The sequence below is a fragment of the Ursus maritimus genome, unplaced genomic scaffold, assembly GCF_017311325.1.
Source record: "Ursus maritimus isolate PB19 unplaced genomic scaffold, ASM1731132v1 scaffold_14, whole genome shotgun sequence".
NCBI classification, from domain to species: domain Eukaryota; kingdom Metazoa; phylum Chordata; class Mammalia; order Carnivora; family Ursidae; genus Ursus; species Ursus maritimus.
Window position 1 is genome coordinate 52,064,115 of NW_024423786.1, and position 22,418 is coordinate 52,086,532.

A 22,418-nucleotide genomic window follows, 5' to 3' on the forward strand; every position below is an offset into this window, starting at 1 on the left:
GGGGGGGGGGGGAGCAGTAATAAAAAGGGGCACAAGGAAACGTTGGGGGAGACGCTTGAAAACTCGATGATCAGTGAAAGAAGCCAGACATCAAAGGCCACCTGTGGAATCATAATTCCATCCATATGAAATATCTACATCAGGCAAATCCACAGAAACAGAAAGTGGGTTATTAGGAGCCACGGGCTGGGGGAGGGAGGCGGGGAGGGAGTGCTAATGGGGGCAGGGTTTCCTTCCGGGGGATGGAAAGGTCTTAGAACTAGGCGCACAACACTGCGAATGTACTAAATGCCATGGAGTTGTCCACGTTAAACTGGTTAATGGTTAATCTAATGTGAATTTCTCAATAAAAAAAAAAAAAGAGGAACGGCAAGAGTTATAGAGATACGCACACACACTCCCCTCCCCAAACACCCCCCCCCACTTTTAAACTTGGACCCGTCCCTGCAGTTTCCTGGAAGTGACTCACTGAGCCTGCTGCACAGGAGGGACGGGAGGGACAGCCATGCGAGCCCTGCTCCAGGCGATGAAGGCAGCTGAAACCCCAGGACGCTCAGGGCGACAAACACTTGCCCCTGTGCCTGGCCCAGCGTGCAGATGACAAAGCTGCCCCCAAGAGCAAAGCCATGAGCCCACAGATGGTCAGCTGGCTCAAAGGGAGCTGTCCCCTTTGTGCAAGCTGGTCTGCAAGGATGGCACAGCGACCTGGGTCCTCCCAGTGTTCACACCCTCGTACGGTCCCCACGCACTTCTGGGCTAACCTGGGGCTCCAAGATAGCAACAGAACGCATCAGAAGTGCTGCTGGCCCGGCTCCAGGCCCCCCTTTAAGAGGTCTGGTGGCCTCCACGCCGCACTCTGAGGAGCCGAGTTGCCACGAAAGAGACCAGACCGTCCCGCTCGGGGGCCACATAGAGAGGGAGTGGCCCTGCTGCCCTGGCCATCATCCCAAGGCTCCAGACATGACGGAGAAATTCTAGATGCTAAGGTCCGGCTCAGCCCCCAGAGGACAGCAGCCATGACTCCATGCGTGAAACAGAAGAGCGGCCAGCAGTCGTGACAGAGAACACGTGGGGGAGGTCTGCTCCACTGAATCCACGTGGATGAGTCAGACCTCCGCTTAGGTGGCATGTGACAAGCGGCCTCATACCTCCCTTCCACACCCTCTGACCCTCTGACCATGCCTAAGCAAAAGAGAAAAACCTAAAAACAAGAAAATCCTACCCTGCGGTGGGACTCCTTCCTGTCGACTGGAAGCCTACGGTTCTGCTTCTGCCTCAGTACTCCTTGGCTCCAGCGGGTGCTGAGGGAAGGCCTTGTACCCCAGGAGATGGGGCCCCCTACGGTCGCTGCAGCCCCCCCCAAGCCCTCACTCCCACTGCCCCCCGCACTGCCTGACAGAGCACTCAGCCCCCCACACACTGCCCAAGGCCCAGACTCCCAAACCTACCTCAACCACCTTCCCCGCACTGGGAGGTGGGTGGGGCCCCAAAGCCAAACTCTACCACCCCCAGAAAGCCCTCCTTGGTGCACCTGTTCACTCTACCCCTCCCCAGCATCTCATCATCAGGGGTCTCCCTGCCTGCCAGATGAGGGAGCCCCAAGACCCTACGTGGGACCCTGGGTGCTCGCTCAACAGTGGGCTGCACGGGCGCAGCCGGGGGCAGACACCCAGTTCAGCTCCAGGGATGTCAGGAAGGTCCTCCCCCGCCCCGGGCAAGGAGGCTATGGGAGCCCTGGCTACGCCATCTGGAAATGAGGAAAATGAGGACTGGAGAAGAGCCTTGCCCTCAACACCCAGCAGTAGGGTGTGTATGATCTAGATTTTCTGTATTCCCGATGCTCTGGTGTCTAGGGCCTCGCTGACCAGGAGGGACTGTCCCCCATGGAGTCAGCCAGTTCCTACAGACGGCAAACAGCTCACCAGTGGAGCGCACGTTTCACATGCGAACCAATCCGTCCAGAGCCCACACCCTGAGCCAGGGTCCCGCTGCCCTGATCACCTCGGGGTCAACTGCCAGACAGCTGGGGACAGGGCACATCGAGCTCTGATTGCCAGCATCCCTCCAGAATAAACATTATCGCCAGCTGTAGGGCCCAGCTCCGAGCAACCCCGCCAGATAAGGAATTCGGCTGCCCCGCCCCTGAAGCTCCCTCTTTCAGAAAGCCCTGGGTGGCTTAGATAGTTGACTGCCTGAGTGACCCCACTTCTACCTCCCCGCCCCAATTCCTCTTCTTATGCTTTAAATTCACCAGTAAAAGGGCGCCTGGGGGGGCTCAGTCAGTGAAGCGTCTGCTCTCAGCTCAGGTCATGATCCCGGGGTCCTGGGATTGAGTCCCGCATCAGGCTCCCTGCTCAACGGGGAGTCTGCTTCTCCCTCTCCCTCTCCCTCTGCCTCTCCCCTGGCACATGCTCTCGCTCTAATAAATAAATAAAATCTTTAAAAAATAAAATAGAATAAATTCACCAGTAAAGAGTGAACTCGTGAAACCCTAGACACCCCACCCTTGGACCCTAACGAAGACAGAGAGCCCCAGGTCCACACTGCCTCTTTACCCGTGATCTCGCTGTGCGGCCCGTGAGGGTGCCGTGTGCCCTCTTGCGAGGACTTGTGAGTCATCACCCTCGTTCCTCGAAGTTCCCGGATAGTCTTTGCTGAAGTGTGTCCAGCGATCATAAGAAGAACCACAAGGGCGGGCCCAGCCACAACATCGGCAGATCCGTGGGGCTGGCTACGCCGGGCACAGACCCAGGCGGATGCCCCAGGCATTCCTAGCCAGTGGCGTCACTGTCAACAGGCTGGTACCTACAGGACAGACAGCACCTGCCCCCAGAGCCCACTGGGGTTATTCAAATTAGCCAATCCCAAGCCCGCTCACCCTGCCTCACCTGTTCCTTCCCATGGGAACCACAATAAAGGTTCTTGCCTACATTCTCCGCCCGCTCCCTCTGCCTCCTGACCCTGGGACTTCCTTCCCCTGTGTGGCACAGTGTGCCAACTCCGCGCCCCCCCATCTTTTGGGAACTGCGAGTCTTTTCAACGGCAGTCCGCACCTGCACAATAATGAAACCTACATTTTAAAACCGGGTGGAGCCCAGACCAACCCTGGGATGCCCAGCTTCCATCTCAAAGAGGAAGAAGCCACGATGGATGGCGGTTCCCCAGGACTCTAGGAGGCACTGGTCGGGTTCTGCTCCCCCGCACAAGAGCCTTCGGGTCATGCAGACCACCCTGCTGCCCCAGCCCCGCTGCCTCCTGATGTGGGTCCCAGGAAGCTAGAGGCAAAGTGGCCGAGGGAGTGCCCAGGGCTGGGTCTCGGAGTCCCACCCTCTCGAGACACTTCCACCACGGAGGAGGGCCTGGCCTGGAGATCCCTGGCTGGCTGGGCAGAGCGAGACAGAGGCCCAGAGGCAGGCAGAAGATGTGAAGTAACTTTAATCGGCACCTTCAGATGGGGGCAGCAGGAGTGTCTACATGTGGGGCCGCCCCCAGAAGCAGCCTGGGACCAGCCCCTCAGTTCCAGCTGTGATGTACTCCCCATCCAGGCTCCCTGCATCCAGGGGGAGGGTCCCAGCACCCCCAACCTCTCCGGAGCCAGCGGCAGGAGCTCTGGTCCATGGTGCTGCCTGGCCAGAAGGACCCACGTCTGAGGGCTGGTGCGCCAGCAGCCGTGCGCTGCTGCTGAGGTACACGTCCCCATAGCTGCCCCCGCTCGGGGACCAAGAGCTGTGGTAGCAAGAGCCCATCCTCAGAAGTGCGAGGTCTTCCTGTCTGACAGCAGCAGGGACTCCTTCACGACCGTCAGCAGCCCCAGCGGGTGCAGCCGCCCCCGCACACAGAGCCGGGACAGCACAAACAGGGAGATGGCAGCCACACCGGCACTGAGCACCACTGTGGGGGACAGACAGGCAGGAGTCAGCAGCTCGCCACACGGAGAAGGGGCATCTGCAGCCTGTCCCCTCCCCAAGCCCCAGGAGTAGGAGGGCCTGGTCCTCTCACCCGCAGCTGCGATAACCCCACAAGCACTCCGGTATCCAGACTGGACAGAGTCCTGGTCCTCAACGGGGGTGGCTGTGGCATTCTTGAGAGAGGTGACACTGTGCGGGGTCACAGGCGTCCCTGTGGACGTGGCAGTCCCTTCCTTGAGGGTCTCAGTTCCTGCAATAAGTCCAGGCATTCAGCAGCTGGGGATTGGGCACTGAGGACGGTGGGGGGGGGACGACACATGATGAACAGGTGTTCCAAATGCCTGAGGGGATCTTGGGCTGATCTTCCGCTGCCCCCACGGGGATGCAAGTGTCCACACCCTCAGCCTGGTCCCACCGGAAGCGTGAGGTGTCCTTATCTAATGCCCAGCCCTCTCCACCCCTCCAGGCACACTGAGGTCCCATGATACACACCACAGCCAAGCTCGTCACTGGAGGCGGGACAGTCGGGATGGCCATCGCAGAGCCAGGTGTGTGGGATGCAGGCACCGCCTAGCAGGCAGTGGAGCTCCCCAGCCGGGCAGGGCTGGTAACTGCAGTTGTGAACATTCTCGACGATGCCATCTAGGCAGTCATCGATGTTGTCACAAGGGCAGGGGCTGCCAGTGGGTGGCTGGCACTCTCCGTCCTGAGCACAAGGCTTGTTCCCTGGGGTACGAGGTCAGTCAGGTCCCAAACACCTGCCCAACAGTGCTGCAGTACGCCCCTCCACCCGGCCCCCTTGTAAGCCCCGCCTTCCAGGAACAGGTGACTCTAGAAAAATCCACCCATCCTAAAGACTCCCCCTTGCTAGCTCCACCTGCCAAGGACTGGCCTCCCTGCAAGCCCCTCTTCCCAAGGCCCCCCTAAGTCCGCTTCCCAGTAAACCCACCTCGTCTTGTAAGCCCTGCCCACCCTCAGGCCCCGCCCCATCATTCCCCCGCCTGAAGGCCACACCCCTCGCACCAGCAGCTCACCCCTGCGGCCCCGCCCCCAGAGCCCGGCCACTCACGGCACTCCTCCTCATCGCTGCCGTCCGGGCAGTCCTTGTCACCGTCGCAGCGCATCGTGAGAGGCACACAGAAGCCACTGGTCCGGCACTGGAAGCTGGTGGGCGGGCACGAGCCTGCAAGATGCACACAAGTGAGGTCTGGGAGGCCCGAGTCCTGCCCCCCACCCCAGGGGCACGGTGGTTTCAGACTGCGACCACCAGGAGGCAGGCCAGGTCCCAGGGCACTGGAATGACACTGGCAGCCACCGTTTGCTGAGGACCTACTACGCGGGAGGCTCGGAGGGCAGGTTCTACCGCCAGCCCCATGCTGCAGAAGACACTGAGGAGACAGGCAAGGCCCGGGGCTACAGAGCTGGTGGCAGAGTCCAGGTCTGAACCCATGTCTCACTGATCCTGGGGTCTTTACCAGGCTCCAGGCCAGATGGTCTCCCCAAGAGGCTCTCCAAGATCCACGGTTAAACAGACTAGGGTAGGGGCCATCTCTGAACCTGCCCTGGCCCAGGCCCATGGTCTGGGTCGGCAAGGCCCATTATATCCCACCTGCTTAGCCAAGGGGAAACTGAGGCCCTGGGTGGAGGACCTGCTTAGTTACCAAGGCTTGTCCACTCACCACCTAAATTCCTCCCAGATCCGACCACTTTCCCCATCCTGAATGTGCCGCCTCCTCACCAGGCCCCATCCCCATCTCCATTTGGACACTGGGGATCTCACAGAGTCACATCATTCAGTCACCTGCCCTTGCCTCCTCTCTGCTCAAAGCTGTGCCCTGGTCCCCTGAGCCTCTCACACCAAATCCCTATTTTGTCTATGCGGCCACAGGCCTGGCAAAGCCCTGCCATGAACCCTTCCTGGACCTCATTTCCTCCCTCCTTCTTCCTCTTCATCCAGCTCCCTCTGTCCTGGCCTCCTCACTGTTCTCCAAGAGGCCTGGCTCATTTCTACCTCAGGGCCTTTGCCTGCGCTGATGCTTGGCCCTGTGCCCCTCTCTTCCCCACACTCTGCAACTGGTGATTCCTCCCCAGCTTTCAGATCTCTGCTTCTTTCTTGGAAAGGGTCTCACGCACCCCTCAGAGAGGCCTGAAGCTCTGCCTTCCACTAAAACAATGGTCCTCAAATTGGTATCCACACAGACTGGACACTCAGTGGAGATCAGGGCCAGGACCTTGTGACCGCAAGCCCAGGGCAATACAGACACAAGTCACACAAGGGTCCAGGCTGGGTCCTGATGAGATCTGAGCCTTCCTGGACCCCAGGCAGTGAGGCTCGGGCTACATGCTGATCTGGAAGAGCACGAAAGGGCCTAGAACGTGGGCAGCAGGAGAAGTCTGACAGACTGAGGAAACGAATGGCCTTTAAGGCTCTCCTCCTGGGTTCAGTGATGGGGGTGCAAATACCTGCTTGGCCCCAACCTAGAGGCACTCCAGTCAATCCTGGTACTCTTAGCATTTCCACCGTTACTTACAGGCCTGAGCCTCCAAACCCCCTTCTCCCCACAGCCAGCCCGCCACAGGCCTCCAGGCCCAATGACACCTGTGACCCACACAGTCCCTGAGCTTTTGAAGACAGGAAGAGCTGTGACCGGACCTGGAGCTGGCTTCCTTCCCTGCCCACGGGGGGTCTGGCGGTCTCTGGGTGCGGCTTCCTCTCTAGGCCTAGCCACTCTTAGCCTTGCCAACCTCCCGAATGACCTCCCTCCCTGGAGTGTGTGTTCTTCCTGGAAAGTGGGAGGCAGAGCACAGCAGACCAGGCCTCATAGGGCTATTGGGTCAGACAGGAGTTGAAGTGACCAGCGACTTTCCCTCCCAGCCTCAGTTCCCTCCCCTGTAAAAGGAGCATGTTAGGAGTCCCTACCTCATTGTCCTGAGGAGAGGAGAACTGTAGAGTTTGGTACTTGGTTAAATTGAGTCCTGCCTCCTTAAAGGAACCAGGAACATTTAGCCTGTAAAGGCAGGGGCTTTGGGGTGAGGCAGGGACCAGATCAGACGGGAGCTCACTGCTGAAAGCGAGGATCACCTGTGCCTACACGGAGGTCACTCTCCCACCCAGCTGCCTCTGGGGACCTCAGGGAGGGCCACCAAGATCACCTAGGCCCAGGAGCAGGTGCCCAAGGGCCTGGCGTCACAGGGAGGGAGAGAAACGATGGGGACGGTGGGGGCTGGTCGCCCAGGAAACTCAGCCATATGGCCTTGGGGTTGGATGAGGGCCTCCTACAACTGCTGCAAGAGGCGCCAGATGACCGGCCATGCACAGTTAGAGGTCGGACAACCTGAGCCTACAGCAAGCCTTCCTGCCCACGCTGGGCTGAAGGGCGGCTTGGAGGTGACAAAGGGGTACGCCAAGCAGAGCAGGAGTGGGGTGTGAGCAGGCAGAAGCAGGACAGTTAAAGGCAGGCAGAGCCACCCACGCGAGGATCCCCCGACTGGGGAAGGCTCGCTCAAAGGCCAGGCTCCCCGCACTCCAGAGTCTCCAGCCACGTGCCGGGGGAGTGTCCGGAGCGCACAAGCGTTACAACCAATGGCGAGGCGCCGCCGGCGCGCGGGGCGGGACCAGGCCTCCCGGGGGGCGCGCGCGTGGAGTACGCGGAGCTCACTCACCTGGGGCCTGGGCCAAGAACTGGATCGGGACCGGGCTCGGGGCGGCCTCCATGCCCAGCCCGAAGCCAAGCAGCAGCCGCAGCGCCAGACCCAGGGCCGCTGTCCGCCGCACTCCGCCCTGCGCCATGCAGCCGCTTGCTGCACCGCCCCGTCCCGGTACTAACCACGCGCCGACTGGGCCTCGCTTTTATCCCGGCGCACGCGCGCCGCGGTCGGGGGCGGGGCCCACGCCCCGAGGAGCCGCGGCGCCCGCCGCTAAGAGTACCGTAAAGGTCCGAATACGAGAGGAACCAAATTTGAGGCTCTAACCCACTTTTCCCAGTGACAAGGTACATCGAAATGTGTTGGGCCCATCTGAAGTTAGAAACTATGGGGATGTAAACGAACTTGTCATTGTCTACTTACAATATCGAATGTGTCGCGGGCATACCGCAGCAAATGTTACTGTCTGATTATCATATTTAATATGGTAGCCACTCCCCTCAGGCACGCCCCAGCCTTTCCCTCCTCCTGCTTCTCCCATGCGCCCAACTTTTCTACTTTGCTTACTTTGAGTGATGACCCACTAGGTCAGCGGCAGGGCAGGAATGCTGTGTTGTTCACTGCATCTCCAGTGCCTAGCACAGCGTCGGCCACAATAGCAGGCTCTGAAATATTTAGTGAATAAATGAACGAAACACTCCCAGAATTTACTGGCTTCCATCAAGGGTCCGGTTCCTCGCACCTGGATGCGCTCACCCACACCCACTGCCTCCTTCAGTCCTCCTCACAGGGCGGTGGGTATTCTCCAGGAACAAGATATGTAAAGGCAGCCCATGGGCTTTCTCATGCTCAACCAATAGGCACATAAAATACAAACCTTCTGCAGGCTTTCTAGCCAACCAGTGGCCGTGTTTTCTTGAAAGTTAAGTATTTTATCAATTGTTCTGCCTTGAGAAGAAGCAACGCTTCGGACTGTCAGCAGAACCCCAAACAAGTGGAAGTCCCTCAGTGTTAGGTATGCAAGCATTTACCCCCACCCCCACCCCCATTTCCTGGAAGCAACACTAAAGCATCCAGATCTTTCCCACAAGGGGCTGTTTGCAGGTTGTTGGCAAGCTTCACTATTAGAAAATGTTGAAAGTTATAGCTGCTTTTGGAGTGTGTATATGTGTGTGTTGGGGTTTTTTGTTGTTGTTTAAAACCTCCCAGATTCCCGTGTGCAATGGGTAGAGGCTAAGGAGTACCGGCGCAGAGGCAGGTGACAAACAGTGGACTGTGCACCGTAGGGGTGGGGAGCATCCCACCTTTGAGGCTCAAAGGTCTCTGGGGTGCAGGGGTAGAAGCTGAAGAAGCCATGGATTTGTAGTAGCTTGGCAGACTCATCAGCTGCCAGGTTCAATTTCAGTGAGCCTGAGCGAGTTCTTGTCCGTCATTCTGTTTTTCTGTCAAGGGGGTGTGGCATCAGCCATGACCTCACAGGATTGCTCCACAAAGGAGCTGAGATCCTGAAAGCGTTCAAAACAGTACCTAGCGGGGCACCTGGGTGGCTCAGTCGTTAAGCCTCTGCCTTCGGCTGAGGGTATGGTCCCAGAGTCCTGGGATCGAGCCCCACATCAGGCTCCTCCTGGGAGCCTGCTTCTTCCTCTCTCACTCCCCTTGCCTGTGTTCCATCTCTTGATGGCTGTGTCTCTGTCAAAGAAATAAAATCTTAAAACAAAACAAAACAAAACAAAACAGTACCTAGCACACAGAGCTCAGGTGTCAGACGTTCCTTCCCACCCCCGCTCCCTTGCGAAATTTCAAATCTGTGTCATCAAGCTATTCAGAAACCTTCAATGGCATATCTTGCCTGCAGTCTGTGGAAGCCCTCAGGGCTGCCTTTCTTGTGACTTCAGGACATCCTGCCCAGACTTCCTCTCCCTCCAGATCTCCTTTCTGAATCTGACTCAACCTTTCCTCCAATTAGAGTCCCACCTCCTCCAGAAAGCCTGCCCTGGGGGCTGCAGCCCAGGGTTTTCTTCCAGATGAGCTTTTAGCATTTACATCACCCACTCTGGGGCTCCCTCATACATCCCACCTGGAACGGGGACCTTTCCTGCCTTGTTCTACACTTCCGGAGAGCAAGGCAGTCTCAACACCCTCATCTTCACACATCTCCTCTTTGCCTACCAAAGGACTGTGGGGTTCTTCCATTGGGCAGCCATGACATGCCCCCACTTGAGGTCCCTACATGGCTCCCCATTGCTCCTGCGGCCAGACTTGGGCTGCTTCTTTTCTGGCTTTCACTCAGCTGCTCATTCCTCCACAAGGACCAGTCCTTTCCATTCCTAGGCTGACTCTGTCTCACTCCCCAGAACCACGCAGAAAGGCTTCTGGCTCAGGGAGGCCTTCCCTCACCTGTCCTAGGTGAGCCTTCCCTGGGAGTTGTCCTGCTGTCCTCGGTCACCCCCGCCAAGCTGCAGGGTGCTCAAGGTCAGATGGGGGCAGCAGCAGAAGGGTGCTGGCCAGTGTCCCCATGAGCAACTGCAATGGGAGTTCTTGAGAAACTTAAGCGAGCAGCTTGTGTTCAGCCCCGTGTTCCTTCACCGTCAGTGCCTTCCAAACACCCACAGGTCCTGGAACCCAGCCTACTGCTCTGTAGGTTAGCCCCACCCACAGGGAAGGGATGGTGACAACACCGGAGCCCCTGGACACCCTGCCCCTGGACCCCATGGCATCAGCCTCTGTGAGCAGTGACAGCGTGTCACCCTGAAGTGCAAGAACACTATCCCTCCCTGGCTCCTGGAGTGCTGACGGAGTGAGGATCCAGCACCAGCTTCACCAGGAAATCCATGTAAGTCATACGCAGCTTCAAAAGTCAGAACGAAGTGATACTGGAGAGCTAAGTGTATTTGTCATAAATTAGGTCGTGTTCTCCCTGGAAAGAATACAAGGAGGGGAAGCACTCAGGGGGCCTTGAGGGTCGGGCCAGGTGCCCCCAGATGCAGAGTCACAGGTAAGGCTGGTCCTTGGACAGCTCCCACCTCTTCATGGGAGGAGCTGGCGACACAGCCTTCTTCTCAGTGGCTGCTGCAGCCGAGCTGCAAGGGAAAAGAGACTTTGATTAGGGCCAGGTCTCCGAGAGCAGCATAGAGGGACTGGAGGGAGCCCATATCTGTGCCCAGCAAGACCATGACTGCCGAGACTGTGGCTCTGCAGGCCAGAGTGAGGGTGTTTCAGAGTGCCCAAACTCCTTCACCAGGGTCCCCCAGAGGGTCAGCCAATGCTTGCTGGGAGCTGGCCAGAACCCTTCCTGCTCAAGCCCCCATGTGAACCCCCAGTCACCCTCCCCTGGCTCCTGAGCTCAAAGCCAGCCATAAAGAGCTGGGCTCCTCCTCTAGCACTCTTCCCACTTGTAGCCCCAGGGTGGACAAGCACCCCATTCCTGTTGCCTCCAAACAGGATACTGGCAAAAGGGCCAAGCATCAGGTGATGTGTGCCCACTGCTCTCTCCTCCCTCAGTGCGAAGCACTTGCCACATGGCAGGCACTGTGCGTGGCCCAGCATAGCGCTAAGACCTGACCTCAGTCTAATGAGGCTGAGAGTCAAGTGCAATTGAAAAATACACCATTTGGGGCACTTGGGTGGCTCAGCTGGTTAAGAGTCTGACTCTTGGTTTCAGTTCAGGTCATGATCTCAGGACCCTGAGACTGAGCTTTGCGTCAGGCTCCCCACTGAGCAGGGAGTCTTCTTCCCTCCCCCACCCCGCCCCTCCCCCTGCTTGTGTGTGCATTCACGCGTGAGCTCTCTAAAATAAATCAATCTTTAAAAAAAAAAAAAGAAGAAGAAGAAAAGAAAAAGAAGAGTACACCATTTGGCCCAGAGTGAGCCCCAAAGAGAGACACTGTGGCAACAAATCCAAGGCAGGCGTCTCCTGAGACACCCAAGCCCTGGCGCCTAGGGCTGGAGAGGCCTGCACACATGGTAAGTCCAAAGGGGGAGGAGGCAGGCAGGCAGGCTCTCACTGTGGAGGCGGCTCCCAGGAGCAGGGGTTCCAGGGCCTCCCACCCTCCCCGGAGTCTGAAGGAGGTGGAAGAGGCAGAAGCAGGCATCCCAGGGCAGGTGAGGGGGTCTGGGGGGAATTGGGTAGTGTGCCACAGTCCGGTGCTGGACTCTGGAGAACTAGAAGGTAACAAGGACCATGACACTGACCATTCACCGAGTTCTAATTATACAGCAGGCCCTGCCTGGCCTCGACACCTTACAGGTCTTGTCACACGGCAAACCCACCATCCCCGTTTTACAGATAAAGAAACTGAGGCTCAGGAAGGCCGAAACACTGGCTGCTGACCACACGATGAACTGACTGTAGAGCCCAGATACCATTGGGATCTGAGCAAACTGTTTTTGAAATCCTGCTTCTGCTACCCACTAGCTGTGTGACAGGCAGGTCCCGTGGCCTGTGCCTCAATTTCCTCTTCTGCAACAGGGGCCATCACTGCCTAACTTGTGGAGGGATTAGGAGGCAGGCATGGCATTGACGCCATTCTAAAACCTTACAGATATTAATTATGAAGATTACCCTTTACAACAACTCTGCTGTAGACTACATGTTTTGTCTCTCCCAAACTCCTATGCTGAAACCGCAACGCCCAACGTGATGGTATTTGGAGGTAGAGCCCTTGGGAGATGATTAGGTCCTAAGGAAGGAGCCCTCATGAATGAGATTAGTGCCCTTATAAGAGACCCTAGACACTGCTTACCCCTTCCATCGTGTGAGGACATAGCAAGAAAATGCCATTTGTGAACCAAGAAGAGAACCCTCACCAGACATGGAATCTGCCGGCACCTTGATCCTGGACTCCCCAGCCTCCAGAACTGTGCAAAACATGCCTCTGTTGTTTATAAGCCACCGCAGTCTAGGACATTGTCATAGCAGCCGAGTGAACTGAGATAAACTCCCTAAAGCAGATTCTATTATCGTTTCCATTTATTTAAGAGAAGGCACCTGAGACCAGGGACCAAACCGCGTTTTAAGGGGCCTGAGATTTAGACAATTCTTTCTTTTGGGCACTTGGCTGGTTCAGTTGGTGGAACATCTGACTCTGTATCTCAGGGTCATGAGTTCAAGCCCCATGTTGGGCAAGGAGCCTACTTAAAAAAAAATACAATTCTTGGGGCGCCTGGGTGGCGCAGTCGTTAAGCGTCTGCCTTCAGCTCAGGGCGTGATCCCAGTGTTCTGGGATCGAGCCCCACATCAGGCTCCTCAGCTGGGAGCCTGCTTCTTCCTCTCCCACTCCCCCTGCTTGTGTTCTCTCTCTTGCTGGCTCTCTGTCAAATAAATAAATAAAATCTTTAAAAAAAAATACAATTCTTAATCTTTAAGAAGAATTCAAAGAAAATGTGGTGTGTGTGTATACACGTAAACATACATACACACACAATGGTATACTCTTCAGCCATAAAAAAAGAAAGAAATCTTCCATTTGCAACATGTATGGACCCTGAGAGTACTATGCTAAGTGAAACAAATCAGAGAAAAAAATACTGTAGGATCCCACTTATGTGTGGAATCTAAAAACAAAACAAAAAAACCAAACTCATAGATACACAGACTGATGGTCACCAGAGGCAGGAGGCAGGTGGGGGGTGGGTGAAATGAGTGAAGGGGGCCAAAAGGTACAAACTTCCAATTATAAGACAAGTAAGTCTCGGGGACATAATACACAGCATGGTGACTGTAGTTAACAACACATTATTGCATATTTGAAAGTTGCTAAGAGATAGATCTTAAAAGTTCTCATCACAAGAAAGAAACGTCTAACTCTGTGGTGACGGCTAAGTAGACTTACTGCAGTGATCACTTCACAACGTATACAAACATCAAATGTGAAACTCACATAATGTTCTATGTTAATTACGCCTCAATTAAAAAAAAAAATTACAAAAACAACGCCTGGGCTTCTCTCGGACCCCTTGACGGGAGCCTGGAGCTTCATTTGCTTTGTAGCCACCGCAGCCCTGGCTGAGGCCCCAGCCCCTACCCTGGGCTGAGTGGGGATTCACAGAGGTCTCCCATGAAAAGCCCCCACAGGACAGTTCCTAACACAGTAAACGGGACCTTGAAAAGCACAAGCAAGAGAAAGGGCTGGTTCCAGGCTGCAATGCCCTCACCTCTCTGCAGGCTTGCCTGACGCCAATACCTTCTGTGAGGACATGATGACTGAGGGCGGCATAGCTTCCCGGCGGCCATCGCGAGTGCAGTAGTGGTTGCTGGAGAGCTTGTGGCTGGGGCCCACAGGGAGCTTGGGAGGAGGCTGCGTTCTGCGGAAAAAAATATCACCACTGAAGCTAACAGAAAACCTTTTTTCTTTTTTTTAAGATTGTATTTATTTATTTGAGAGAGACTGAGTGCACACACACACACCTGAAGGGAGGGGAGGGGAGGGGAGAGGGGGAGACAGAGGGAGGAGGAAAGATTCTTAAGCAGATTCCGCACTGTGCGCGGAGCCCGACATGGGTCTTGATCTTACAACCCCAAGATCATGACCTGAGCGGAAAACTAGAGTTGGACGCTTAATGGACTGAGCCCCCCAGGCGCCCCTAATAGAAAGTCACTCTTTCTGGCTAGGCTGGCCTAGGCCGCCTCAGTCACTGGGCTGCAGGCCAGGGGAATCGCCTGGCACGCTGTCATGGATGCATGGCTAGGGAGGATCCAAGCCCTGCAGCAGGGAGCAGTCTCTGCTTTGGGTGTGGAGATGCTGGACGGCAAGGCCTAGATATGCCCCAATGTACGGAAGACCTGTTCTGAGGCTTCTCAGGGAAAAGGGCAGCCCAGACTAGACACCCAGACCTGTTCCCACCCCATCATGGCCCAAAGCTTGCATCTGGCCTCACGTCCACCTGCAGGAGCTCAGGAAATGAAGAGGCCAGGGTCTGAGGCTCTGCCCACCTCATATCCAGTAGTCACAGAGTATAACTGCTTTGGCAAAAGCCCCAGACTTAGCTTATTCTGTGGGTCTTTGTTCCCAAAGGCTAGGCTACAGAACTCCTGGGTTTCCGGTTATCTCAGGAACTCTCTGAAGAACCCTGCTGGGCTCAAGGCTTATTACTCAAAGAGCACCTTGTCCTCTGAGGTCTCTGCATTTCCTGCCTGGTCAGCCAACGCTATAGCCAGAGCTGGGGTAGGGGGTGGGGGTGGATGAGTGAATAGAGCTCTGTCCTGGGTTGGGCTAAAACCTAGGGTGAATTTACGAAGAAGCCAGAAGCCTAAAATGGAAACGCTAACCTCAAAACAAAACAGAAGCCTCCTTGGAAAACATAGCAGAGAGGAAAGGCAGAAAAAATAGCAGAAATCATAAAATCACCAGCTTTTCATTCAACCATGTTTTAAAACAATTTGTCTGTCTGCTAACTGTTTTGCCAGGATTTAAGTTTTTCTTAAAACAAGTGATAGCCATTGTATAAAAAAATTAGAAATATACATAAAAACATAAAAATTTAATATTAAAAGCAATATCCTGGGGCACCTGGGTGGCTCAGTTGGTTAAGTGTCCCACTCTTGGTTTTGGCTCAGCTCATGATCTCAGGGTCATGAGATCAAGCCCCATGTCAGACTCTGCACTCAGTGTGCGTCTGCTTAAGACGCTCTCTCCTCCCTCTGCCCTGCCCCCAGCTCACACGTGTGTGTGTGTGTGTGTGTGTGTGTGTGTGCGTGCTCTCTCTCTCTCAATAAACAAGTAAATAAATAAAATCTTTAAAATAAACAGATAAAAGCAATATCCTGGGGCACCTGGCTGGCTCAGAGGAGCATGCGACTCTTGCCCAGGTTGTGAGTTCAAGCCCCACATTTGGTGTAGAGATTAAAAATAAAATCTTAAAAAAAAAAAAAAAAGGCAATATCCGTGGGGCAGTTAGAATTTGCTTAACCCCTGGAGTGCAGACGGCCCCCGTGTGGGTGTGGCCATAGCTTTCTGCCACCTAGCAGAAGGGTAAGAACCAGTGCCCAACGGACACACATGAATCACCAGGGGGCGCCACTACCCTAAGGAGGTTGGAAATTTTATAAACCCGTTTCCTCAAAAGGCCCACCAACTACCCTGGATGGAAAGCAACTTCAAACTTCTGATATTTGGAATTAGTTACAGCAGGTAAGCATTCACATAAATTTGGTTATTCAAATGCTAGTTGTCTTCCTTTCGTGCTAATCCTCAATCGCTGCCTTACCTTTGTCTACTCCTCTGACTTCCAATATACTGCTATCCCTCCTTTCCCCGATGTGGTCCAGCCACACTGGCCTCCTTCCTACTTCCGGCTCTGTTGGGCCTCAACAGGCTTGGCGTGCACCGTTTCCTCTGTCCAGAATGCTCTTTCGATAATTACCCTTTGGCTCCTTATTATTCAGGTGACTCAAACATCAATCCAAGAAAAAAGACCTTTAGTGACTACCTGACCTGAGGTAGCCACCCTCCAGCTTACTCTTACTCATTTTGTCTTCAGAGCATTCTGGAATGCTTTTTACCTATTGCGTTTATTTCCCTACTATGTTTCTCTATTTCTAGAATTTGAACTCCATGAAAGGCATGAGGATAATAACTTTTCTTGTTGGTGCTGGTATCCCAAAGGACATGGCAGGGGCTTGTAAATATTAGGTAATTTCTGGACATAAATGAGTTTGGAATCATAACACTTGTGGATTCAAATCCCAGTTGTCACTTTCTAGCTTCTGAGTGACTTTAAGCAAATCACTGTCTCTCTGAACATCACTTTTTTCATCGGTAGCTTGGGGCTGAGACTACTAACTGGCAGGACCACACTAAGGACTGCACAGCTACACGATCCCCACTCTGAACTCATGTCCAACCTGACTGTTCCACGAGCAGTCAGCTCTGAGTACAGCAAAGTTAAAAGCAAACCTCTACTTCCACAGCCTGCCAGACACTGGAGACAAGATTCCGGCCCAGCGCAAAGGGGGTCTAAAAGAATACGAATTTTGTTCTTAATGTAAGAATAACAGGAGAAGGCCGGAGTGTGGGCAGCGAGCGGGGCTTGCTCACCGCTTGGAGATCTCCTGGTAGCGCAGCTGCAACTTCGCCTGCAAATCGTGCTGTGAGAGGAGAGGAAGGAGGTCAACCCGCAGGGCACTCCAAGAGAGGAGAGGGCGAGGGAACTGGGGCATCCCAAGGGTGGAGAAGGTAAGGTCGGAGATGGTACAGGGATGGTACAGGGATATGGGCCCTGGCAGTGAAGAGGAGAGCTAGGGCCGGGGCCACAAGATACAGGGCTAAGAAGGTCCCGGACTAGGCAGATGTCAGGCCAGAATGGGTCCAGGGCTGGGGCGGAGGTGGGTGTGTTGACTGAAGGGTCACCAGTTGGGGGTCCTTGGCTGAGACAAGGGTTCCAACCTAGGGGGATCTCGGCACTAAAAGCCTCAGACCCAAGGGTGCAGGAGGAAGGGGACTAGCGGGAGCGGGTGCAAAGCGCACGGAGCCCACAGCCGCCCCCCTCCCCCCGTATGGCCCTTTCCATCCAGCGCACCCCGGACGCCCAGTTCCGCAGCCGCTGGATGAAGCGGGTGGCGGACGCCATGTTCCGTTTGCGCTGAAGGACGCCAGTGCCGTCTCTACCGCGAGGGCTGCTGGGAAGAACGTTCATGGTCTCGCGAGAGCGGGAGCGGGCGGGGCTAGAGCGTAGTATAAAAGTTCTTTTCGGAGCACGTGACCCCTCTCCGGCCGACCGCCGCCGCGCCGCCATCATGGACACGAGCCGTGTGCAGCCCATCAAGTTGGCCAGGGTGAGGTGGGGGTCCTGATTTGGGGGCCGGGATGAAGAAAGATGGGGTAGGGGGGTCGGGCTGCCCAGGTCTGATCCCAGCTTCTCTCCGCCAGGTCACCAAGGTTCTGGGCAGGACTGGCTCACAGGGACAGTGCACGCAGGTGAGCGCTCGGGTGGGGACGCCCCGGGGTCTGAGCCCTGTTGACCGCCTGGCCAGCTGCACCCTGAGAACCGGAGGCCTTATATCCCAGGGCTCCCAGAGTGCCCGGAGACCTCACTAGAGCCCTGCCTACAGGGTCTGAGCTCCGTCGACCTCACTCCCCGGGCTCCCACGTTCCTCTTTCTCGTGGCTTAGGCCGTCCTAACGACCTCTTTGTGGCCATGCCCTGCCGAGTGTGCTTTCCTCCCGAACGGGACTAGAGCTGCAGCTGTCTCTCCTGGTGGCTCCTTTGGCCGCTCCAGAACTTTGTTCTCCACGACTTGGCTCTCTTGGGCTTCTCTTCTGGCTCAGTTCTGCCTCCCAGACGCAGTTCCCTTTCTAAGTATCTCTGAGCTGGTCCCAACACGTTCTCCGAATCGAAACATCCTGTCCAGCTGTAGCTGGCCCTAACTCGTTCGCGTCCCCCCGATGGACCCCGTAGGTGCGCGTGGAGTTCATGGACGACACCAGCCGCTCCATCATCCGCAACGTGAAAGGCCCCGTGCGCGAGGGCGACGTGCTCACCCTATTGGAGTCAGAGCGAGAAGCTCGGAGGTTGCGCTGAACTTGTGGCTGGTGAGTGCGGGGCTGGGGTGGAAAACAGCAGGGCCATTAGACCCTTGGTTGGTAGTAGGGAGGCTTCGCCAGATCCATGCGTAAGAGGTTCTTGGGGTGGGAAGTGCAGAAAGAGTCTAGTGAGATTTGCAAGATCGGGGAGGGATTTGCTGGGTGGCCCCTTAGTATCTCATGTTTGGGTCTGTTTACAGAGTCCTGGATATCTGGATCGACCACTTGGCTCACAGGGATGATCTGCGATTGTTAATAAACGTTTATGTCGTATGTAAACTTGGGATCTTGTTTGGCTGTCACTGGGCTTATAAAATCTTCCAAAGCCCCTTCCACCCTTTGCCCTCTGGTGACTTAGGGGTAGGGGGAATTATGTGTATGTATCCCCAGAACAAGACTCAAGTTGAGTTAGTAATGTTTTATTCTGGAAGTGGGTGGACTCAGGGCCCTTGTCACTTTTCAGCCCCTTCCTCACCCTGATGGTCCAAGGTGAGCCCCTCCTGAGCTCTGAGCCATCCAGACCTTTCTCTTGGCCCAAGGCTAGCATCTGGATAGCAACCCTGGCCCCTGCTGTGCCCCAGAGGCTGGGGTGGGGGAAGGAACAGACTTTTCCAATCCAGGTCCAGGGTGCTCACTGAGGCTGGGGGTCTTCTCTATGGTCACTGCATTCTCCTTCACCAGGCACAGCCATGGGGGACTCAAGGGGTGACTGGGGAGAGAGGTGGGGGAGGGGTCCTGTCAGTCACCCGTGGGCAGGATACTAGGGTTTCTTTCAGCCCCCTCACTCGGGAATATTTGACCTGATGGAGATCTTGTTCCTCTACCCTGTGGTCGCAGTTACAAAGGAACTCCACCTCTTACAGTGGAGCCAGGCTGCCTGGTTTTGAATCCACCTCTGCCCCTGTCTGACCTGGAAGAGGCACCTTCATCTCTCCTTCCCCATGTCTCTACAGGAGAGCGCAGGGTGGGCAGGCTGATTGGATAAGTTAATTAAGAAGTACTGACAACAGCCTGCTACTTGTTTTTAAAAGAGAATAAACCTTTCTCCCTTGGAGGCAAACATGAGTGTTCTACTCCTGGCTTGGCCCTCCCTCCTTCCTCCTGCTGCTGGCAAACTCTGGCTTGGCTTGCAGGGAGCCTGCAGCCCCCTTCCCCTCCCTAACTCTAGAAGGTCCCATATTCTCTGGTGGAAGCCTCTTGGAGGCAGTAGCCGGAGTCCACTGACAAGGAAGGTCTGAGCTAGGTTTAACAGCTCTGTCTGACTTTAGGTCACTTCCCCTCTGGAGACGTCGGGCTCATGACCTATAACGTGGAGCTGCGTCTCACAGGTATTTTGCAGGGTGAACATCAGATCCCAGCCACATGCAAGAGTTCAAACCCAGGTTCCCCAATCCTGGCTGCTTCCCCAGGGGAGCAGGAAGGGAGGCCTCCTTCCTGGGGCACACTTTGTTATCATCCTTCAACCCAGCATGCAGCTGGGAACTTGGTTTCCCAGGGCTGGGGGCTGCACTTACCAGGGCATCAGGCTGGCCTGCGCTCAGGTGGGCATGCAGCAGGGCAGCCACCTCGTCCTGCTCAGCCTCCAAGGCAATGGCCAGGGCACTGGTGCCCTCCTGAGGGACAATCAGGACAGTCAGGTCCCTGAACCAGGGCATGGGTACCCTCCCATCCCCACCTCAGCCCCATGATGGCTCACATTGTCCAGGAGGGCCGGGTCGCAGCCTGGTTGGGCCAGCAGCAGCCGGACAGTGTCCAGGCGCCCATACTCGCTGGCACACATCAGCGCTGTGGCCCCATCGGCATCCTGTGCATTCACGTCTGCCCCACATGCCAGCAGGGCCGCCACCATGTCCTGGCGGCCGTGGCTGATGGCCAGCATGAGGGCCGTCTGTCCTGTCTGGGGAGGAAGGGGACAGGGCTGAGGAGGGCTCTGGAGGAAGGGAGGTCAGAGACAAACCCAAAGTAGAACTGCCTACCAGACCAGGAGCCAGTGAAGAAATGTCCACGCACCTGGCTGGCCTTGGCGTTAACATTGCCCATGTGGAAGAGCCTCTGAACCACAGCCATGTCCTCTTCTCGCCCCACAGAGGTGAGTGCAGCCAGCATGAGGGCTGAGTAGCCAGCCCGATTCTGGCGGTCAACCTCGCAGACCCCTGGGAGAGTGGAGGGGGTCAGCCAACCAAGAAGCTGACACCCTCAGCCCAACCTGGTTTACTCCTCCTCCCAAGACTCAGGTTTGCCATCAATGTCATGGGGCTGGTAACTGGGTCATGAATTACGGTTCCTCTGCCTCTAAGGCTCTCCCTGCCAAGAGCCCCATGGCTCCCTCCCCTTCAGGGTTCTGCTCAAATCTGCTTATTTCAAGCTGGTTCAGAGATTTGGTTTAGTTTTCTGTTGTATCTGCCAGTACCTAGAACGCCTGCCACAGTAAATCGATGTTCCTATTTTTGTGGCTATCACCTACCAAGCCACCATCGTTGCCCGCCCCCCCCAGAGAACTATGTCAACTTGGGGTGCCTGGTGGCTCAGTTTAGCATCCAACTCTGATTTTGGCTCAGGTCATGATCTCAGGGTCATGAGATGGAGCCCCACCTTAGGCTCATGTGCTGGGAGTGGAACTTGCTTAAGATTCCCCTCTGCCTCTGCCCCTGCTCCCCTCTCTAAAAAACTAACAAAGCTATGTCAACTGGCCCACCCTGGTGTCCAAATCCACTCATTTCCATGCAGCAGATCAAGAGAAATTTGGCCCAGTCACCTATTTAAAACCCTCCCACATCTCCTCATTGCTCCTAGAATACAGGCCATTGCCCATCATGGCTTTAAGTTTTGTCTCTTCTTCTGGAATCCTTTCTCCTCCAAGCTTGTGTTACAGATTGAGTTGTGCCCCCCCCCCCCACCAAAAGATACGAAGTCCTACCTACCCTGTACCTATGAATGTGACCTTAATTGGAAATAGGGTCTTGGCAAGTGTAATCAAGTTAGGGTGAAGTCATTCTGGTAGGCCCTAATCCAGTATGGCTGGTGTCCTTAGAAGAGACACACAGAAGACCATGTGAAGACAAAGGCAGAGAGGAGAAGCTGCCATCAGCCTCGGGTTGCTAAAGATTGCAAGCAGCCAGCAGAAGCTGGGAGAAGGGCATGGGGCACACTGCTTGCTCTGAGCTCCTAGGAAGGAATCAGGCCTGCTAACCTGGGTTTTGGACTTTAGGCCTCCTGAACTACAAGAAAATGAACGTCCAGCTTTTTAAGCCACCCACGTTGTGCTACTTTGTCACAGCAGCTCCAGAAAAGGAGCAGTGTGGTTACTGGACACAAGCAGAGGCTGTGTTTCCACTGGGATCGTCCCTGTTACCATCATGGCCCTCTCCCTCACAGCACCTACTCTGGGCACAGTTACCAGAGTGACTGATGCTGTTGTCCCCCACCATCTGGAAAGTTCCATGAGGCTACAACAGCTTGGGGAGGCATGGATCAGGGTCATGCAGTGGATGCCCTATAGAGAGGGACTCAGATGATGGGCTGGGGAGAAAAAGGGTTAAGTAGTATCTAAAGGAGGGGGGGTTCCCTTAGTTGTGTGGCATGTTCTCTAGGTGTTCACTGCTGCTGTGACACTCATGGAGTGTGCTGGGTGGGGAGGGACACATAGAAATAACCAGAGTGGGGTCTCTGCAGGCTAGCCAGGGCACCCACCCATCTTCCCCTACCCTCTCCTTTCCCCTCCCACCTGAGGCCTTCCTAGGCCAAAGGATCACTCCACTTGATTTCCTCCCCTAGTTAGGTTTTGTTGTGGTCCTTGTCCCTATTCGTAAGTATTTCATGTTTTTACTTGATAATTGTCTATCTTCACTCCCTCTCTCCGCACAACGCAGACTCCCAGCCATACATTCATGAGAGTTTGCTCACTCGTTCAACCAACACTTGAGCGTCTACTGTGTGCTGTGTGCTGGGGTCTGCCACGCAAGGAGGCAGAAGGAGGGCCATGGAAGGAGTTCGAAAAGGGACATAAAGGAGTAGTTAATGACAGAGGGTGAACAAGGAAGCAGGGGGCTGGGGGGGGGGAGTGGGAGGGGGCAACAGACAATGGTCCTGTGAGGGCCAAGGGTTGTTAGGGCCAGGCAACTGGAGAGCTGAAATGCTGGGAGGTCAGAGAGGAGAGAGTGTGGAGGGGGCGTGGTTGTCAGTGACATCAAGATTTTGGGGTGACCTTACAAGTGTAAGCTGATTTAGGGCAGAGGTCAAGGTGAAAGGAGGAGCAGGGGTCAAGGAACTGAGAAGCCTGGAGCTGAGAGATGCTCCATGAGGGTACTGAAACTGGTGAGGATTCACCTGCAAAGAAGGGGGGGGGG

General features: G+C 55.4%; 4 protein-coding genes and 1 long non-coding RNA gene across 10 annotated transcripts in view; 1 reads left to right on the forward strand and 4 right to left on the reverse strand.

The window, feature by feature from the left end:
• The window catches only part of LOC103681729, a 19,054-nt gene extending 18,301 nt beyond the window's left edge, over positions 1-753 (reverse strand). For 2 of the 4 annotated variants that reach the window (XR_005834650.1, XR_005834648.1), the window contains exon 1: positions 470-753. This is a non-coding gene — a long non-coding RNA (uncharacterized LOC103681729). The remainder of the gene's footprint in view (positions 1-469) is intronic. The other 2 variants (XR_005834649.1, XR_573325.2) reach the window with 2 other exon arrangements.
• A 2,664-nt stretch (positions 754-3,417) lies between these two features.
• Positions 3,418-7,771, reverse strand: CD320 (CD320 molecule). The gene is made up of 5 exons (XM_040629430.1): positions 7,572-7,771; positions 4,978-5,091; positions 4,401-4,634; positions 4,000-4,158; positions 3,418-3,891 (listed from the first exon to the last, which is right to left on the reverse strand). Exons 1-5 carry the CDS (start codon positions 7,696-7,698, stop codon positions 3,749-3,751), a joined length of 777 nt encoding a protein of 258 aa, XP_040485364.1. The 5' UTR covers positions 7,699-7,771; the 3' UTR covers positions 3,418-3,748.
• A 2,668-nt stretch (positions 7,772-10,439) lies between these two features.
• On the reverse strand, positions 10,440-17,191 carry NDUFA7 (NADH:ubiquinone oxidoreductase subunit A7). Its single transcript, XM_008711308.2, has 4 exons — positions 17,070-17,191; positions 16,589-16,638; positions 13,707-13,856; positions 10,440-10,633 (listed from the first exon to the last, which is right to left on the reverse strand). Exons 1-4 carry the CDS (start codon positions 17,184-17,186, stop codon positions 10,543-10,545), a joined length of 408 nt encoding a protein of 135 aa, XP_008709530.2. The 5' UTR covers positions 17,187-17,191; the 3' UTR covers positions 10,440-10,542.
• Positions 17,192-17,206: 15 nt separating this feature from the next.
• On the forward strand, positions 17,207-18,356 carry RPS28 (ribosomal protein S28). The gene is made up of 4 exons (XM_040629433.1): positions 17,207-17,325; positions 17,420-17,467; positions 17,948-18,081; positions 18,273-18,356. Exons 1-3 carry the CDS (start codon positions 17,287-17,289, stop codon positions 18,068-18,070), a joined length of 210 nt encoding a protein of 69 aa, XP_040485367.1. The 5' UTR covers positions 17,207-17,286; the 3' UTR covers positions 18,071-18,081; positions 18,273-18,356.
• Positions 18,357-18,475: 119 nt separating this feature from the next.
• Positions 18,476-22,418, reverse strand: part of KANK3 (KN motif and ankyrin repeat domains 3) — a 9,716-nt gene continuing 5,773 nt past the window's right edge. For 2 of the 3 annotated variants that reach the window (XM_008711464.2, XM_040629431.1), the window contains exons 9-12: positions 20,083-20,225; positions 19,769-19,969; positions 19,587-19,685; positions 18,476-18,781 (exon numbers count right to left, since the gene is read on the reverse strand). In XM_008711464.2, the coding sequence (XP_008709686.2) occupies positions 18,704-18,781; positions 19,587-19,685; positions 19,769-19,969; positions 20,083-20,225 (521 nt within the window). In that variant the 3' untranslated portion in view covers positions 18,476-18,703. Of the gene's footprint in view, positions 18,782-19,586; positions 19,686-19,768; positions 19,970-20,082; positions 20,226-22,418 lie in introns of those variants that run through there. The other variant, XM_040629432.1, reaches the window with a different exon arrangement.

Coding starts and splice junctions, on each gene's coding strand:
- CD320 (XM_040629430.1), bottom strand. CDS start 7,698: ATGGCGCAGGGCGGAGTGCGGCGGACAGCGGCCCTGGGTCTGGCGCTG. Junction 5,092..7,571: donor GTTCTTGGCCCAGGCCCCAG/GTGAGTGAGCTC, acceptor TGCATCTTGCAG/GCTCGTGCCCGCCCACCAGC. Junction 4,635..4,977: donor CAGCGATGAGGAGGAGTGCC/GTGAGTGGCCGG, acceptor CTCGTACCCCAG/GGAACAAGCCTTGTGCTCAG.
- NDUFA7 (XM_008711308.2), bottom strand. CDS start 17,186: ATGAACGTTCTTCCCAGCAGCCCTCGCGGTAGAGACGGCACTGGCGTC. Junction 16,639..17,069: donor TGCGGAACTGGGCGTCCGGG/GTGCGCTGGATG, acceptor CTCCTCTCACAG/CACGATTTGCAGGCGAAGTT. Junction 10,634..13,706: donor TCAGGCAAGCCTGCAGAGAG/GTGAGGGCATTG, acceptor TTTCCCTTGCAG/CTCGGCTGCAGCAGCCACTG.
- RPS28 (XM_040629433.1), top strand. CDS start 17,287: ATGGACACGAGCCGTGTGCAGCCCATCAAGTTGGCCAGG. Junction 17,326..17,419: donor AGCCCATCAAGTTGGCCAGG/GTGAGGTGGGGG, acceptor TCTCTCCGCCAG/GTCACCAAGGTTCTGGGCAG. Junction 17,468..17,947: donor CACAGGGACAGTGCACGCAG/GTGAGCGCTCGG, acceptor TGGACCCCGTAG/GTGCGCGTGGAGTTCATGGA.